Source organism: Heloderma suspectum, chromosome 10, assembly GCF_057233095.1.
Source record: "Heloderma suspectum isolate Gila_16-S chromosome 10, 16-S_ref, whole genome shotgun sequence".
Lineage (NCBI taxonomy): Eukaryota > Metazoa > Chordata > Lepidosauria > Squamata > Helodermatidae > Heloderma > Heloderma suspectum.
The window spans coordinates 44,345,867-44,365,252 of NC_139467.1; the positions used below are offsets into that span (position 1 = coordinate 44,345,867).

At 45.4% G+C, this 19,386-nt stretch overlaps 1 protein-coding gene across 10 annotated transcripts in view; it reads left to right on the forward strand.

Annotated features, from left to right (window-relative positions):
* MACF1 (microtubule actin crosslinking factor 1) overlaps positions 1 to 19,386 on the forward strand; it is a 334,205-nt gene that overhangs the window by 207,515 nt on the left and 107,304 nt on the right. For 9 of the 10 annotated variants that reach the window (XM_084816162.1, XM_084816155.1, XM_084816156.1 and 6 more), the window contains 6 exons: positions 433 to 602; positions 3,856 to 4,012; positions 8,916 to 9,033; positions 15,004 to 15,066; positions 17,319 to 17,560; positions 18,950 to 19,079. In XM_084816162.1, coding sequence (XP_084672288.1) covers positions 433 to 602; positions 3,856 to 4,012; positions 8,916 to 9,033; positions 15,004 to 15,066; positions 17,319 to 17,560; positions 18,950 to 19,079 — 880 coding nt within the window. The remainder of the gene's footprint in view (positions 1 to 432; positions 603 to 3,855; positions 4,013 to 8,915; positions 9,034 to 15,003; positions 15,067 to 17,318; positions 17,561 to 18,949; positions 19,080 to 19,386) is intronic. The other variant, XM_084816154.1, reaches the window with a different exon arrangement.

Here is a 19,386-nt window from a genome sequence, read left to right on the forward strand (position 1 = left end):
CGATCAGAGGGCAAGCGAACAGTTACCTGCACCCCTCCCTATCACTAACAGGAGCATAATAAATTATGCAAAATAAGGGAAAGCTGGCAAATTTGCATAATCTCTACAAGCCACAGAATTCATCTTTTACTGTTGCAGAATTTCAGTTACTTCAGCAGAAAAACATCCTCTATTTTTTCCTTTTTAGCACAGTCTACACAAGGCACGATCTGGCTTAACTTGCAGAGGGTTTCAGCTGGCACAGGTCCCCCATGCACACCACTCCCAAACACACACATTTTTCAGGGACAGGTGTGAGCTGTGCAGTCTCCTTAGCCTGCTCCCCTTGGTGAAGGTGTCGCAGGGAACCAAGGTTGGGTTGTGCCTTGGGCCATGTGTGTTTCTAATCTTAAGGTGACATTTCAGCCACATTTTTCCCTGTTGTGTTGCCAGGAGCTGAATTCTGAGATGAAGCAGCGCCACGAAGACCTGGACACATTGGAAGGTCTGACTGCAGTGCTGAGCTCTTGTGAGTTTGCAGTGGCGGGCTCTTCCTCACACCAGGAGAAGGTGCGCAGTTTACGGAAAGACTTCTTGAAACTGCAGAAAGCAGCAAGGGAAAGGTAAGATGGGTGCTTCACTGCTCGATGAATTCAGTGTGGTGGTCATAGTGGATATCCTGCAGAAGACACTAGTCACAGGGGGCCTGGGCGATCTGAAAGGCCCACGGTACCTACTGAGGCAAAATCCTCCCATGTACAAACGCTTTGTACTAAAAAGGACTGGGGGCTGGGGATTTTTTCACAGAAACTGGAAGGCAGCTTGACAGAGGAATCACGACGGGTCAAGTGTGTGTTCTTGTCCTACATTCATCTCTGGTAAACAGGTTTTGCAGATCTTTGTTTTGTCAAAACTCTGAAAGACCTGTTTGACTGAGGTTGAACACAAGAAATAGGGACCTTCTCCATGGAAGTACAACTTCCCTCAAACCATTTTCAGCCCTCTCAAAAACTGCTGCCTGCCTCCAGCCTAAGAAAGGTACTGCTTCCTGTGATCATCCAGATGGTCTTAGGCAACCCCCCACCCTCTGGTCTTCCCCTCCTTCCCCACAGCACTTCCAATTGCCCATGGACTTTTATTATATGACTTGCTGTGGGTGTAGGATCAGGGCCAGTAGTCTCGCATCACTGTGGTGTTATTGCAGATTACTGAGATGTACTAATTTTTTTAAGTGCTACTTGTATTATTGATGTAATTGTTATTGATCATAGTTTTATTAGTTGGCCCAGTGAGATGGAACAAACAATCAAGGAAAGACACAAAGTGGGGGTGAAACAGAGGTCCACAATCTATGAATCGTCCAACCTTAATTCCATAACCAGGCGGTCTTAAGATTTAAACTCTGCTGAAAATAAAAAGAAAATCTACCATTGTAACAGTCTTGTGAAGAAGTGATAATTGCAGGATCCCCCAAGCAGCAGCTGCACCACACGTCCTGCCAGGTGAGCCGCTGTGGGTGTGGGCACCCTCTGTGGCAGCCTGCCCCTGCCTGGTGCCTTCCAGATGTGTTAGACTGCAACTCCCATCATTCCCAGCCAGCAGGGCCAATGGGAGTTCCAGTCCAACACTGTTGAAGGCACCCAATTGGGAGGGCTGCACTGTGGCATTGCCAGGGAGCTGGAGAAGCACCCTTGATGTTGCTGCGCATGGCCTTGCCGTGCACCAGACACGCAGCACCAGCGAAGTGGTGCTCAACCCCTTCTGGAGGGGGTGGCAGTCCCCGTAAAGGATCAGGTTCATGATTTGGAGGTGCTCTTAGACCCAGCGTTGCTGCTGGAGACGCAGGTGGCCTCGGTGGTGAGTAGCGCCTCTTATCAGCTTAGGCTGATGGGCCAACCCTATCTGGACAGAGATAGCTCAGCTACAGTGATCCTTGCTCCGGAACCCTCTTGTTTGGATTGCTATGACACATGAGATGTGGGGCTGACTTTGAAAAAGGTTCAGAAACTTCAGCGGATCCAAAACAGGGCAGCAAGATTGTTAACAGGGACTGGCTGACACGATCTTATCATGCCAGTGCCCTGTGATCTGCACAGGCTTCCAGTCCATATCTGGGCCCAATTCAAAGTGCTGGTACTAACTTTTGAAGTCCTAAACAGCTTGGGGACAGACTACCTGAAGGATCGCCTCCTCCCATATACACCTGTCCTATATACCTAAGATCATCTTCAGAGGACTCCCTCCAGGTTACCCTGCCAAACCAGGTGAGGCAGGTGACTTCTAAGGAGAGGGCTTTTTCAGTCGTGGCATCTCAGTTGTGGAAGGCCCTTCCCAGAGAGGCTCGCCTGGCACCTACATTGTGGTCTTTTGGGCACCAGATGAAGACCTTTTTATTTTCCCAGGCTTTTTAGTTGTTCAATTTGTTTCTAAATGTGTGTTCTTGTGTTTTTAGACCTTTATCTGCTGGTGACATTTACTCTGGTTTTATTCTGTTTTAAACTTCCAAAGGTTTTTTATTATGCTTTATCAAGTTGTATTTTAGGGTTTCAATTTTGGTGAACCACCCAGAGAGTTTTACTTATTGGGCAGTATCGTAATGTAATAAATAAATAACTACTTAACAGCTTGGATGGCCCTGCATCCTGTCCTCTGTATGGACATTTGTGGAGGTTCATACTATGGATGCTGCTCTGTTGTGATTATTCCTTTGCCACTGATGTCATTTCCAGCAACTACTACAGACAGTGTTTGGTTTTGAATTGTTGCCCAGTAGGAGGAGGAATGCCCAAAACATTCTGTATCTAAAGCCTCAGGGATCGCCTGAACATGGCCTGCTGAGGAAAGATTATCTTGGGAGGGTCCAGTTCCCTTTCTTTCCCTGCAGGTGGTCCTTAATGTGTTGGCCTGAACAAAGATATCCTAAATAGGTGATGCAATGTTGCAAAAGGAGCAGTAATAATACTTGGTGTTTCTATAGCACAATTTCAAACTGTCAAAGTACTTTACAAACAATGACCTGGTTCGCACGTCATGCTAAGCCATGGTGGATTTTTATTTTGCATGGTTCCAGGGTTTGGAAAAACCACTCCAAACCTGGAGTGGTTTTTCCATCATGGGTTGTTTTTCGCAAACAAGCCACCCTGATAACCCATGGCTTATAGTAGGGTTGTTTAGGGTGGCTTGTTCTCAGGGTAGCTTGTTGTGACATCTGAACCCAGCAGGACAGTTTTAGCCTGACAACCCATGGTACCGGTTAAAGGCATTTTGGAGTTATTCTGTTGTTCCCGTCTTAATGGGTTGTTTGTGGTTAAAAAAGAAAGGGAAAAAAAGACCCAAGTTAACAGTGGGAAAACACAAGAGGGTTACAAATGCTCTATGATGTAGTCTGGACACCCCATAACATTCTGTAGTTGAGGCGAGACTGCACACCAAAAGCCTCATCTGGAAGCATCTGTGTCCTGGCTATGGTAGAGGCTTGCACCTAAACTGCGGAATTTGTTGCTCGGGGAGGGGTGGTTGGCCCCTTCTCTTATGGTGTTGCATGGCATGGCAAACCCCATCCTGTTTCAGCAGGCTTTTGGTTTATCAGATAGAGATGTTTGTGTCTGATACCTCTGTTCTATCTCCTGCACCGGTTTGTATATATATGTAATATGTATTCTGTTTGTGTGTGTGTGTGTGTGTGTGTGTGTGTATATATATACACATATATATGGGTTTTAAATTGCATTTTATGATTGGTTTTAATTGTTAGCTGCCCAGAGTGGTGTGTAAGCAACAGAATATAAAGTTTTGTATAAATAAAACAAAGAATGGAAAAATAGAAAAAGGTTAAAATTGGTTTCTTAATGGCCGGCCTTTTCTTCCCCCTTTCAGAGAGAAAGGTGCATCATCCTGCCAGGAGCAGCTGGATGAATTCCGAAAACTGGTTGGGTCCATCAGGCAGTGGCTGAAAGAAACAGAGGGGAATATACCAGCCACGGAGACTTCTTTGGGCAGCCATGAATTGGAGAAGCGGATGCAGCAAATTGAGGTGGGCAGAGAAAAGAGGCCAGGAGCCTGCTTGGAAGGAGGATAGGAACACGCAGTTGTGGAGCAGAGGCCACCCTGTGCTGTGAGGGAGATCCGAAACCTCTGGCTGTGGTCTGAGCTTCACTGCATCTGGATTGGTATCCTGATGTGGAGCCTCTTCTTCACAAAGAAGGCTGTTTGGCTTCCTCTGAAGCCTCAGAGAATGCAGGAAGCTGTTTCGGGCACACTTGTGCAGGCTTCCTATGATCTTCCTGGGTTCCCATAGCCAAAAATGTGGTGTAATTTGTATGGCAACAAACAAACAGAAGGAAACAAAATTCTGCACCAAGAAAAAATGAATTCTGAGATTTCTATACATCATGTAAGTTAGGTGTATTTACGCTTTCCTCCATGGAGCGCAAACCAACATACACAGAATGCCCAGGTGGTCTCCCATCCAGGTACTGAGGAGATTCAGACCTTCAGCAAGGCTCCTGCATTGCATGCCATCAGGTCATGCCCTGGGCCATTGTATGTTTACATCAGTCTGCTCATTTTATTGATTTTTTTATATATTTACTTAAAACACTTGTATCCCGCCCTATATCATTCAGATCTCAGGGCGGCAAACAGATAAAAACAATTTAAACAGTATAAATAAATAATATAAACAGCTTTGTTGTTCAGTCGTTCAGTCGTGTCCGACTCTTTGTGACTCCATGGACCATAGCACGCCAGGCCTTCCTGTCCTGCGCTCTCTCCCGGAGCATGCTCAAGTCCATATTCATTGCATCGATGATGCTATCTAGCCATCTCATCCTCTGCTGTCCCCTTCTCCTTTTGCCTTCAGTCTTTCCCAGCATCAGGGTCTTTTCCAGAGAGTTTTCTCTTCGCATTAGGTGGCCAAAATATTTGAGCTTCAGCTTCAGTATCTGTCCTTCCAATGAGCACTCAGAGTTGATTTCCTTCAGGATGGACTGATTTGACCTCCTTGCAGTCCAGGGAACTCGTAAGAGTCTTCTCCAGCACCACAGTTCGAAAGCATCAGTTCTTCGGTGCTCAGCCTTCCTTATAGTCCAGCTCTCACAGCCATACGTTACTACTGGGAAAACCATAGCTTTGATTAGACAGACCTTTGTCGGCAAGGTGATGTCTCTGCTTCTTACTATGCTGTCTAGGTTTGCCATAGCTTTCCTCCCAAGGAGCAAGCGTCTTTTAATTTCATGGCTACAGTCACCATCTGTGGTGATCTTGGAGCCCAAGAAAATAAAATCTGTCACTGCTTCCATTTCTTCCCCTTCTATATGCCAGGAAGTGATGGGGCCAGATGCCATGATCTGAGTTTTTTTAATGTTGAGTTTCAAACCAGCTTTTGCACTCTCCTCTTTCACCCTCAACAAGAGGCTCTTGAGATCCTCTTCGCTTTCTGCCATTAGGGTGGTATCGTCTGCATATCGGAGGTTGTTGATAATTCTCCCAGCAATCTTAATTCCGACCTGTGATTCATCCAACCCGGCGTTTCTCATGATGTACTCTGCATATAAGTTAAATAAGCAGGGTGACAATATGCAGCCTTGTCGTACTCCTTTCCCAATTTTGAACCACTCGGTTGTTCCATTTCCGGTTCTTACTGTTGCTTCTTGACCCTCGTACAGGTTTCTCAGGAGACAGGTAAGGTGGTCTGGTATTCCCATCACTTTAAGAATTTGCCACTTGTGATCCACACAATCAAAGGCTTTAGCGTAGTCAATGAAGCAGAAATAGACGTTTTTCTGGAATTCTCTTGCTTTCTCCATGATCCAGCGAAAGTTGGCGATTTGATTTCTAGTTCCTCTCCCTCTTCGAAACCCCGCTTGTACTTCCGGTAGTTCTCGGTTCGCATACTGCTGAAGCCTAGCTTGTAGGATTTTGAGCATCACCTTGCTGGCATGTGAAATGAGCGCAGTTGTACGGTAGTTTGAACACTCTTTGGTGTTGCCCTTCTTTGGGATTGGAATGTAAACTGACCTTTTCCAGTCTTGTGGCCACTGCTGAGTGTTCTCTACATGTAGTGGGTTTCCCTACGTTCTTCAATCTAAGCCGAAATTTTGCAACAAGAAGCTCATGATCTGAGCCACAGTCAGCTCCAGGTTTTGTTTTTACTGACTGTATAGAGCTTCTCCATCTTTGGCTGCAAAGGACATAATCAATCTGATTTCGATATTGACCATCTGGTGATGTCCATGTGTAGAGTCGCCTCTTTTGCTGTTGAAAAAGAGTGTTTCCTATGATCAGCGTGTTCTCTTGGCAAAACTCTATTAGCCTTTGTCCTGCTTCATTTTGTACACCAAGGCCATGCTTGCCTGTTATCCCGGTGATTTCTTGACTTCCTACTTTAGCATTCCAATCCCCTATGATGAAGAGGACATCTTTTTTTGGTGTTGTAGGTCTAGAAGGTGTTGTAGGTCTTCATAGAACCGATCAACCTCAGCTTCTTCGGCATCAGTGGTTGGGGCATAGACTTGAATTACTGTGATGTTGAATGGCTTGCCTTGGATTCGTACTGAGATCATTCTGTCGTTTTTAAGATTGTACCCCAGTACTGCTTTTCCCACCCTTTTGTTGACTGTGAGTGCTACTCCATTTCTTCTAAGGGATTCTTGCCCACAGTAGTAGATATGATGGTCACCTGAATTAAATTTGCCCATGCTTGTCCATTTTAGTTCTCTGATTCCCAAGATGTCAATGTTCCATCTTGCCATCTCATGTTTGACCACCTCCAGCTTACCTTGTTTCATTGATCTGACATTCCAGGTTCCTAAACAATATTGTTCTTCACAGCATCAGATTTTCTTTTCACCACCAGACACATCCACAGCTGAGTGTCCTTTCAGCTTTGGCCCAGCCGCTTCACTCTTTCTGGCGCTACTTGGAAATACCCTCTGCTCTTCCCCAGTAGTATATTGGACACCTTCCGACCTGAGGGGCTCATCTTCCGGCGTCATCTCTTTTAGCCTTGTGATACGTTCCATGGGGTTTTCTTGGCAAGAATACTGGAGTGGGTTGCCATTTCCTTCTCCAGTGGACCACATTTTGTCAGAACTCTCTGCCATAACCTGTCCGTCTTGGGTGGCCCTGCACAGCATTCCTTATGGCTTCACTGAGTTACGCAAGCCCCTTTGCCACAACAAGGCAGTGAATAAGATAATACCAATTAGAAAATCTAAAACAATAAAACAGTTAAAACAGCGTGCAACTTTAGGGAATTCAGTTAGCCCTCAAAGGCTTTGGTGAAAAGCCATTTTAACTTAACACCGAAACAAAACCAGCATTCGCTCCAATTAGGCCTCCAAGGGGAGGGCATTCCACAACTGGGGTGCCACAGCAGAGAAGGCCCTCTCCCATATCCCCCTATAGTGTATGTCTCGCACTGGTGGGATGCAGAGGAGGGCCCCTCCAACAGATCTCAATTATCGGGCAGGCATACATAGGGGAGAGGCGCTCCCTCAAATATCGAGGTCCCAAGACGCTTAGGGCTTTTTGTAAAGTATATTCTGTTTCTCCTGTTGAGCTGTGGCAAACAGGCATGCAGGGCACCAAATTCCTATCCCTGGCCATTAGAAATCCTGCCTTTTCATCTATACCAGGGGTGGGCAACACTCAGCAAAAAAATTGTAAAAAAAAGAAAAAAATCAGCGGTTTGCTGCTGAATTTTGGTGGCAAACCAGTATTTGCTGTTTTTTTTAATGAGTTAATGTTTTGTTGTGAGCTGCTTGGGTACAATTTACTGTAGGAAAGTGGCATGTAAATAATAACGAGGAAGAAGAGGCCAAATTTGGCTAAATTCGACCTTTTTACTGCTTGATAGTATACTGATTGTTTGGTTGTCGCCACTGAATTCAGAAGTGTGGCAGTGGGCAGGAGTGTGGCCTGTGAAGCGAAAATGGCCCCCTGATCTACACCCACCAGACCACTGCCCCTCACCCTCTGAGTCTTCACTGGATTGTGTCCATCCATTCAGGTCTCTTTTCGCATTGGCTTCAAAACAAAACATGAAAGCTGAAACTTTCCAGACATTGGATTATCTGCCCAATACCCACTTTCACCCTTGTGCAATGGAACTGAGGGATATCCTTCTCCGGGGCCAGTATGTTTCAGGAGTTGCTTTCCATATGAGCTGCCCAAGGACTTTGCTTCCATTTTGAGGCCCTTCTGTCTGCCTTCTCCCTCCAGATGTTCTGTGAGTGGGTACAAGAGTGAGGACCTCTCCTTGCTTGCGGCAGCCAAATTATGGAATGACCTTCCAAAGGAGTTAAGCTTGGCCACTTCATTGCCCATTCTTAGACAGGCATTGAAAACAGTTTTCTTTCAGTGGGCATTTTTATAAGGCTGACAGTGCAATCCTGTACACATCTGCTCATGTCTCATTGAGTTCAATGGGGCTTACTCCCAAGTAAGTGGGTATAGGATTGCAGCCTAAATATGTTTACCCTCAAGTGCCTTGTATGCTGCTTTGAAATCTGTTCTGATTGTTTTCATTGCATTCATGTTACTGTATTTGTTGTTGTTTTAGAAATCTATAAACCACTTAATGTACATGTTGATGTAGGGTGCTTCCAGATGAGGCTTTTATGGTGCCATTGTCCTGCCTCAGTCACGAGATTTTACAGAGGGTCCAGACATCATCGTAGCCCTCCTGTGTTTTCCCACCACTTCTTCTCCCTCTTTCCTTAGTGCAGAAAATCCGTTAAGGAGAAAACAGTGGAATTGCTGCACAAGGCTTTCTCAGTGGTAGTGCTAGGAGCCCTCCATCTGGAAGCGCCCATAGAAATGCAGAGTGCATGTTCTATAAACAAATGTGCAAATAGTCCTGCTTATAGCCAGGTGTTTGTGTGCTCTGCATATCAGTGGCCACATTCTGACAGGTGGTTGCGTTGCATTACCAGGTCTTCTTGGAAGAATGGACAGGAAAGGGAGTTCTTGTGGAGGAGATAAACCGCAGAGGGACAGCCTTAGAGAATTTAATAGTTGAGATTACAGCTCCTGATGCACAATGCAAAACAGGTAAGAGGAAGAGAAGACGCACACCTTTTTCACACCTGCTAGAGTACCACTGACACCACTGTCCTTTCTCCTCTTTAGGAGCCATTCTGACTTCAGTTGCTCATTAGATAGAACGTATCCAAGCCTGAGCAGCTTGAGATTTGGGAGGGGTGTGTGTGTGGAGGCCTTGAGGGTTGTCCTGCTTCAGCTTTGCCACAATCTTTGCAGAAGCTGGGGAGGGAGGTCTCCTCTGTGTCTTAATTTCCTATTTTTCGTTCACATAGGGAGGGGTTCCATAGCCCAGTGATGGAGCCACATGCTTTGCCCTGCAGAAAGCCTGTCCCAATTTAATCCCCAGGCTCTCCTGTTAAAGGATCTCCAGTAGCAGAGCTAGGAGGAACCTTTTTGCCTGAAACTGTGGAGAGCCACAGCTAGTCAGAGTAGGCAGTCCTGGGCAAGATGGACCAACAGGCTGACTCGTTATAAGTCAGCTTCAGATGTTCTTATACGTTCGAATCTATAAATAGCATTTTACTCCCAACATCTTGCAAAAAATGATTTATGGACCCTGGAACAGATGCTAGTTTGCAGCTTTCTCTAACAATTGCTGCCACCAGCCATGCTTAAAATCTGCTACCTGCTGCCTGCAGCTCCCAACAGTTAGGAAAATTTACAGAATTACAGATACATTTCAAAAGCATTAAATACCATCTATTATTTATTTTAAAATGAAGTTCTTTCAGGTTGGTAGCAATAGAATGTTTTAGCCCTATGTGTTTAAAGACATAGAACTAAAACCTTCTCCCCAAATCTCATTCCGCAGTTCTTTCTCTCAGGAACTTTTAAACTTCTCTTCTTTTAAATTATCAAATTAGAGTACAATATTATAGACTGGTTTTAAAGACTGTTTGGATTTGCAAAGTAGGTTTTATGTATTAATTATTGGGATAATAATTATCACGATAACTTAAAACATCCATTATCTTTGTTTTCTCTCCTTTAAAATTTTTAAACGTCATTTGATATGGTCCAATGAGTAATACTGTGAAGCATGTTTCTGATAATTTTAAATTATTTTCATTGGCAAGAATAATGTTTGTATCACATAATTTTATATATAGATAAATCCTTGTATGTACAAATGTGCATAAAGCCCAACTTCAGAAAATAATCGATAAAAGACTGTAGACGCAGGACCTTTTAAAAGACAGTCAGCAGAAAATATTAGAGTCTGCTATTAGCTGTTGTAAGAAATGCCTTATCGGAAGAAGGTGATGTATAGAAAGCCATACACTTTGTATTATTTAATTCACTTCTTGATAAGATACAAGACCGCCATGGCAGATAAGATTACATATCCTTGGCAGAACTGTGACTTCCGAACATTCTGTGTTAGGGGAATCCTTTCCATGTGAGTTTGTCTCCTGCAGAGAATATTACCCATGGGAGCCCTGGGCATTGCAGACTATTTTTGGGTTCAGAGGTAAGCCCAGTTCTCACAAACAGACTTCTGGACTGTACACTTCGTACTTCAGGTGGGTGAGGACTCGATGTATACAAAACTAGTTATGCCTATTTTAGATTGTCTCCCTGATGCCTAGTTTTCTGTGTGCAGGGTTGCTCACTGTTTTTTCATGGGCGAGCATTCAGTCATGTCAGCCCACACCTGCAGTCTTAAGTGGTTCAGTCTTGCCTGCTGTTTGTGAGAATGAGGCCTTCGTTCATGTGTGGTTCTGGCCAGGCCTCAGTACTGCTTTGCGTGATTTGAGTGCACTGCCAGAACACTCAGGAAGGGGCCCTCAGGGGGGAGAGGCTATAGCTCAGCAGCAGAGCCCTGCTTTGCGTGTAAAAGGTCGCAGGTTCAATCCCTGGCATCTCCAGGTAGGACTAGGAAAGGGTCCTGCCTAAACCCTGGAGAGCCATTGCTGCTAGTCAGTGTCAACAAGACCGGGCTAGATGGACCGATGGTCTGATTTAGTATAAAGCAGCTTCGTAGGTCGCTATGTTGACACTCCCCTGGCGCTCTGTAGCATGTGGACAACCTTCCTTTGGGCTCGTCTGCCATGACTGATCTTTTCATTAAGGAATCCCTGATACGTTCCTGAGCAGCCCCAGGGTTTCCTAGGATAGTGTGTGAGAGCTTTGGGGCACTTAGGGCACATATCACTGAAAAAGCAGAAGAAACAGCCTGGTGTGCTTCCAGACGAGGCTTGTATCCTGCAGTCACTCAAACGATGCCATCTTCTCCTTGTAACCCTCCTGTGTTTTCCGACTGCTTCTTCCACCCGTTTTTCTTTCCACAAAAATACATTAAGATGGGAGAGATGAAATAGCTGCACAATGCTTTCTAACCAGTGATGCTAGGAGCCTTTCGTTTGGGAGCACCCTGGGTGTGCTCCCTCTTGGCAGTTTTACTCTCTGACGATTTAAACATCCTGGGAATTTCAGTGGAAAGGAAGTCTTTTTTCTGCTTTATTTATGTAAAGTTTCTTTTATACATCCTTTCCATGATTCCAGGGAATTTTACAATATCTAAACAATAAAATATAATAAATTGTTATAAGTCAAGAAAGGTCAATAACATAATAATTAAAGCAGCTGAAAACCAGGTTCTCAAAATATTAAAATACTTAAATGGCCTAGGAGAATAAAAAAAGATGGAACCCTGCAGAGACTCCATAGAATAAATGCCATGGACCTGAGCAGTAGCACCCCCCCATCACCTTTTTGGAAAGCCCCGCAGGTAGTAGCACCTTTGTAACACCATGCCCCATTGCATAACCCACAGAGCCAATCCAGAAGGATACTGTGGTGCACGGTATTAAAGGTCACTGAGTGGTCCGGGAGGATCTGTAGGATTGCACTCCCCATCTCTGTCTTAACATAGGTCATTGATCAAGATGTCCAAGGCAGTTTCTATGCTGAGAGAAGGCTGAAACCAGATTGAAATGTGTCCATTTAATCAGTTTCATCCAAAGGCGGGTGGGGTTACAGAGCTACCATCTGCTCAGGCATCTTGCCCAGGAAAGGGATATTTGTGCCTTGCTAATTAATAGTTTCAATAACACCTGGGGTACAAGGAGGCTTGCTTAAGGAACAGCTACACAAGCACCTCTTTCAAGATGGCCAGGACTGCTCCCTGTTGTAAAGAGACATAAATGACCTCCTGAACTCACCTTGTCAGTCGCTTTCTGCTAGATATAATTATCTTATCCATGAAGGACCAGGGTCAAGCAGGCATGAAATAGACCACGCTCTTCAAAGCACCTTGTCTAAATTCTCAGGCTGCAGCTGAAATGCATCCCACAAACCCTGACCTGATGGTGCTGTGGACACACCCTTAGACTAAACAGCTGCACTTGGGGCCTCTTGGTCAAGGCAGATGCAAGCAATTTTACACTTTGCTGTTTAGCAAACATGTCACAGCAGGCCTCCAAGGGTTCTTGAATTGCTCCTTGTGGACTGAGCTGGAGTAGGCCTCAAGCCACTCAGAAAAAAATCTGTTGAATAATGTTCGAAGGATGCAGTGATAGTGGGGAAGTAGTTCAGTAATGAGCTCTTACCAGCGTTTGCTCATATTTGCTTTGAGTCTTCCATCACCTGCGTTCTAGTCATCTCCCGACCTGCTTCATCATCCTCAACTGTCTGGTAAACCAGAGAGCCACCTAGGCTCTGCACTACAGGAGAGGATATTTGGTGGCAACTGTGTCAATCACTCAAGTCATCTCAGTATTCCACAATGAGATTAGGGCTTCAAGAGGTGCACCAGCCATGCCAACTAGACATTTTCCAAGGGCACTCAGGAATGTGTCAGGTTCCATCAGCCTCCAGGAGCGGAGTATTCTAATAAGTCCATCACTCCTGCAGAGGAGAATAGTTAAGCCAAACCTCACTCAGCAGTGATCTGACCATGGCAAGGGTGTTAATGAACTATACACAGGCCACCATTGTCCTGTCTACACCTGTTGCAGGTGTTGGACCAGTGGCATACTACAATAGTCCCGTGGTTTTCATGGCAGCCATAAAGTCCTGAACCATGTGAGGCAAGGTAAAGTTGGAATGTAAGTGGAGGTTCCACAGGACAGTCTTCCTGAGAGTGTCAACACCAGATCCAAGATCAGCTGAGTCAGGGAGACTGCTAGGCAGCATGGTGGTCTGCACATGACACAATCCCAGACCCAAAGCAAGGTACTAACACTCAAAGCCAGGGCACAGACTGACAGGGATTCTGGAGAAGGAGACAGAATCCCTTTAGACTGCAGTGACTCTCCTCTCTGACTATAGGCAAGCCTATAGGCTTGCACTGAGGCCCAGGTAGACACATCTGAGAGAGATCCTTCCAGTTTATCTCCCAGGTCTCAGTAACATGTATCAAATCAGCCCCTTCAAAATTAAATCATGGATAATGGTGGTTTTATTGTAGACCAATCTGGCTTTTAACAACAGTGCCACAAGGCCTCAAGGCAAATTGACAGGACTACTACGGTTGTTTGGTTAGTGAGAGGACCAGAAGGAGAACAGGCTTGAGATGTCTCCCCCATCCCACATGCACACATACTTTTTCCCTCACTTGGCTTTGTCCAATCCCAATTCTATATCTCCCACTGTAATGAGGGTGCCTCTTCCTCTGTTCCCAAAATTAACCACATCTCCCAGGCACATAACAAATTCAGTTCAGCTGGCCAAGGAAAAACAGAATAAAATAGCTCTATTACAGCTTAATAAAGCACGGAGTGCAGTTAGATAGCTAACGTATATAGCTGCAAAACCAGAGCAGTTTAGCACCTAATACATTTCAAATAAACTGCAGAGTGTGAATCAGAGCTCAAGAATACATAACTACCAACAGTGCATATTAGCAACAAATACATACTGCTGCATATAAATCTATATAATATGAAATACCAATATTGAATTTGGATTGCAGCACATATCCACAGAGTTTCCAGAACCTTCCAAACCATTTGGTGGTTACAATTCTCTCCTAGGCAAACCAACCTCCTATCTCTTACCTAACAGCTCTCTCAGCCATAGAAAGCTTCCCCTGCTTGTGGGTTGGGTGGGGAGACAAAAAGAAAATTGTGTGTTGTAGAATGTTTTGTTGTCTTGTGCTGTGCTAATTTTGTGCATGCTTGGGCTTCCCTCTCTGTCACGTCCATTACTGTAAAGATGGATTCTGACCTGATTCATACATTACCTGGGCAACATAATAGCCACCGAAGTATTGCTTCTGCATTACTGGCCTTTCACCTTACAGTGTTAATGTATGCAAAGGCATGGGTTATCGAGATCATGTGGTTACTTCCTGCCACGACACAAAGCCTGGCTACATGCAAGGAGTTCTTTGGAGTCTACCTCGTTGCCTAGGTAACACGAATTGGGCCTCAGACAGACAGCTGAGGCGGTGAAGCCACAAAAAGTGGGAATTATTCAAGTGAAGGTTGTAACACATCACTGCCAAGTACTGAGATGACAGCACACCACCTTCTGAGTGGCAAGAGGGGGCGAAGTCCTATTTATCGTAAGGTGGCTACCTGAAACAGCCTCTGCCATTCCTGCTGCCACCATCGTGTCTAGTGCAACTCCTTATGGGGTTCTTCTGACTGGCGGAGAGACGTTCACACCAGCGTCCCTGTTCTGGGAGGCAGAAGGCATTGAACTAGAAGAATGCCCAGTGAGTTGCTTGTGCTACATTTTATGCTGGTCGTATGGAGAAGGCATGGTTCGGTAGAGTTTTTTTCAGCATAAGGAAGGTAATGTGTAAACTTGCCCACTGCCATGGGGGGATGAGCTGTGATCTTGCTAGTTGGCAGTGATGTGAATGCATTTTCCTCAGAGGTTAGTCTCAATTCATGCTTAGCCCTCCTGGCTCGCCATGAAGAGGGTTGTGTTCCAGCTGCAAAGGACACAGCCTGCATGTGTTTTCAAACATCTGTATCGCTAACATGTTTGTCTCTGTCATTCTGTCTGTCTCCTTGTTGTTTTGCTTAGGTTCTGTGCTGCCCGCTGGGGGAAGTTCTATAGGCAGCGTTAATGGATATCACACCTGCAAAGGTGAGGGAGCCTAGCCTGCTGTGCATATCTTTGTGAGTGTGTCTCGTGGTGTTGCCACGTTGGTACCTCGAAATAGCAGGGAAGTAGGTAAGGCTGAGGCCCGATGATGGAAACTACGGGCTTCTTCCCATGGAGCTTTTATTCTTCTCTTGAGATTGGTTACTCAGGGGAGTTTGCAGGTCCTTTAGATGACATTATCAAACTCCAGGGTGTCTTCCTCACTAAATGACCTTTATTCCATTTTTTAAAAGATCGGAGATAATGAGCTATCAAATTACCCCTCTTGAGTTCCCTTGTGAAAATGGGAAAACCTGCAATAAGAGGAGCTAGACCACAGCGCCATCTAGTGGCTATATAATGAAACATAGGGAAAACTCAGATAAGGAGGGAAATGAGGAGGAAAGCGCGGGGGAGGAAGTACGTGTAAAGAGAGTCGGTTGATTCTGTATTTAAAACAGAAGCAAAAAGCCCAGTTTTAAATGCGGGATTTTAGGCTGGCGTAGAGCCATCCTATGTTTGTACATCCACTGTGTCTCCAGCATTCAAGGCAAACTATCAATATGTTTGTGAAAATGGGGAAAGGAATGTGCCACTCTGCCCCCAGAGGCCTCACAGGTCCCGACTGCATGATGGAAGAGGGAGTACTGAAGTATAACAGCTGTTGAGGGTTCTTTCCCAAACCTCACGTTGTATCAGAGAAGGATGCCTTTCCCTGTGAAGTCCAATCACTTGATCTCAAACCTTCCTGTCCTAACTAAAGGCAACATGCACACACAGCCTGGATTTTTAAAAGATATATTGTTATAATAAAAAATAGGGAAAAATAGAACATAACCAAATCTACAGAGAACAAAGAGTTCTTTTCACAGAACATACTTGTAAAGAAAGCCAAAATACTTCTACGGCAACCAGGTCAGTGACGTAGGATTGCTAAGATAACTGTCCATTTCTAAATTTAGTTTATTAAAGTGTTCAGAGCTTCCAGAACAATCTCTGTTGAATTGGTGGCCTAAAAGTACCGTCTTCCATGATGTCCATACCTTTCACAAAAGATATAAATGGACATCATGTCTATGAGCTTGTCTTGTTTGGCAGTACCTTTGACCGGCCAACAGAAGGGAAATGGGATCTCCGTGATGAATATGGATGTCAGGGTGGACACTGAGCCCATAGAATCCCGGAGTAGTTCTGATTCTGAGGAAGAGCAGTCGCTCCTGGGAGAGGAGCACGCTCCTCTTTCCCAGGGCCAACAGCTGACGGAGATTCCTCCCACCAGCATTCCTAGCTTAGATAGCAGTCCAAGGAGTGACAGAGCGCGGATAGCAGACTTGGTGGACGCGCGACGCCAATGCAGAGAGCGGCGCCAAATGGAGGGCGCAGAAAGGAGGCGTAGTGCCCGGTTGGCGCGCAAACAGCGGCTGCGCCCAGACGATCCAAGGGAAAAGGGGAGGGACTCTCCCTAGTCCTTAAGTTCAGGGGTCTGCCAGTAATTCCCTTTCAAACGGGGACCAACTGTTCCAATTTAGGGCATAGGTACTGTGCTGCTCAGATCTAGTTGCTACCTGTAGAGTTGTTAAGTTGTAAAAGAAGAATAAAGCTTGGAAAGGAATCCCTTTGTCTGTGTCTGGACTTGGCTACTGGATTAGACTGAGAGAGGCCTCCAAGGAGCCCTTGACAATGGGTCATCAAAGATGGCAGGGGTTACAGCAAATACCGAGAACTTCAGGAAGAGCAAAAAGCCTTCCTGTGTGAGGGGAATATCTTAACTACAGGCTCGCAACAGAGAGGGTCTGAATCAGCCTCCCCCAACCTGGCACCCCCCAGACGTGTGGGACTGCAACTCCCAGCATTCCCACCCGGCAGGGCCGTTGCAGTCCAATGCATCTGGAGGGTGGGGAAGGCTGGTTCAGGGTAAGCCCCACATTTCACAGTACTCATGTAATAAGGGTGCCCCCTGCAAATTTGTCTAAGCTGTTCTCTCCAAACCAGCAAATAATTGGGATTTCCTCTTCTTGTGTTGTCTTTGATAGTGACCTTTCTTAAGAAAATGTGGGAAGCACGTGTAGGTATAGTGTGCATGTGAATTTCCCACTTAATTATCCCAACAAATGTGCTTAATGCATTTTGTTCATGTGAACACATCTAGACTTCTATGTGTTAACCAATACTGAAATCAAATAATTTCTCCAGCTCAAGTTGGGTTTCTTCTCTCCCCCCCGCCCCCGCTTGTTTTTTTGTGGGTGTGTGTGTAGACTTGACAGAGATCCAGTGTGATGTGTCAGATGTGAACCAGCAGCATGAGGCACTCGGGGATGCCTTACGAGGATGCCAGGAGCAGCTGTCAGCCATGCTGGCCAAGATGAGAGACGCCCAGGAAGAGGTGGGCTCAGTGCTGGGGTGGCTCGAGTCGAAGGAGCAAGCCTTGACGGCACTGGAAGCTTCCTCCTCACCAACCAAGCCAGAGACAATGAGGGCTCAGGCAGAGCATAACAAGGTTTTGCTTTTATTAATTTACACATTGATATCTTTCTTCCTCACCTTGTTTGAAGCTGTTCATAATATAAGGTGGGGATGTATATATATAAAAAACCTTCAGTGTAGAATACCACAGAAATGTTCTCTTTGGAATTAACCATTGTTATATGTTTATAGATATAGGAGGCTGTTCTGACTGACTTATATTTTACAAAGCTGTGTTTATAAATCCATTTTAAAGTGTTGTGCAAGATTATAATGCATTTATGCAAATTGACCTGCCTTGAGAGTGGGATGGTCTGTCTTGCTAGTGTTATTCTTGCAAGTGATATTGAGTGTGCTGTGCTTTTTTAAAGAACAGTTTGTTCGTTCGTTTGTTTGTTTGTTTAATTTAATTTAATTTATTTAATTTATTAATCATCCATCTGGCTGGTCACCCAGCCACTCTGGATGATGTACAACAACAAAACAGTTAAAACAATAAAATTCTACATTAAAAACATCATAAAAAATACCCTAACTCACCCCAAATGCCTGCCTGAACAACCATGTTTTTAATGCGTGGCGGAAGCTCATTAAAGAGGGGGCATGGCAGAGTTCCCTAGGGAGGGAGTTCCACAGAGTGGGAGCCACCACAGAGAAAGCCCTCTCCCTCGTCCTCACCAGCCTAGCTGTCCTGGCTGATGGGACAGAGAGAAGGCCATCCGAGGCTGATCTTGTTAAGCGGCCTGTCTGGTGTTGCTGGAGGCGCTCCTTGAGATAGGCTGGGCTGGAACCATATAGGGTTTTAAAGGTCAAAACCAACACCTTGAATTTGGCCCGGAAAACAACTGGTAACCAGTGCAACTCCTTCAGCACTGGAGCGATGTGATCTCGCCGGCAGCTGCCTGCAATCAGGCGAGCTGCCGTGTTCTGTATCAGCTGCAGCTTCCGAACTGTCTTCAAGGGTAACCCCACGTAGAGCGCATTACAGTAGTCTAAACGAGAGGAGACCAGGGCATGTACTACCGGTGGGAGCAGATGGTCGGGAAGGTAGGGGCGCAGCCGTCGTATCAGATGGAGTTGGTACAGCGCTGTCCAGCTCACAGCTGACACCTGAGCCTCCATGGACAGCTGGGAGTCTAAAATGACCCCCAGGCTGCGGACCTGGTCTTTCAAGGGTAACCGTACTCCATTCAGTTCAAATATTTTAAATGTACTGATTTTATGTTACTGTTTAGGTTCTGCCCCAATGAAGTGCCCCAACTTGAAACATGCGGGACACTTAATTCCCTCATAAATAATTGGCTGCCACTGTGATTTCCTGCCGCTTCATCAAATCCACAAACAAACCATATCCGGTGCCTAATATTATTTCCCTTTTTTTGGTGGCTCTTTCCTCCCTGCTCCCCACCCCTGCTCCTAATAGGCACTTCTGGCTGAGCTGGAGCAGAATGCTGTAAAGGTCCAGAAAGCAAAGGAGTTGCTCTCTGGACTCCTGGAGAAATATCCTGAATCACCAGAAGCAGAAAATTGGAAGAAGATGTTGGAGGACTTAAGTACGTGACCCGGGGACATAGGGGAAATTCTGCAGGGCCAGTTCTAAAACCCAAGGCAAAGCAGACTTCCAGCTAGCTGCCATTCATTGAGGGGATGGGGTGCCTTGTGAGTAGTGAAGGAACTAGGATAAGGGGGACATGTGGGAAGCATGAAATAAGAGGCACAATCCACTAGGAAGTTCTTCTGCTCAAGAGCCTTGACTTCGTCATAAAAATATTTCTTTTACTGTAAAAGCCGCCCTGGGAATATTTATATTGAAGGTTACATGGAAACTTTTAAGAAAGAAAATACATATTCTCCAACTAT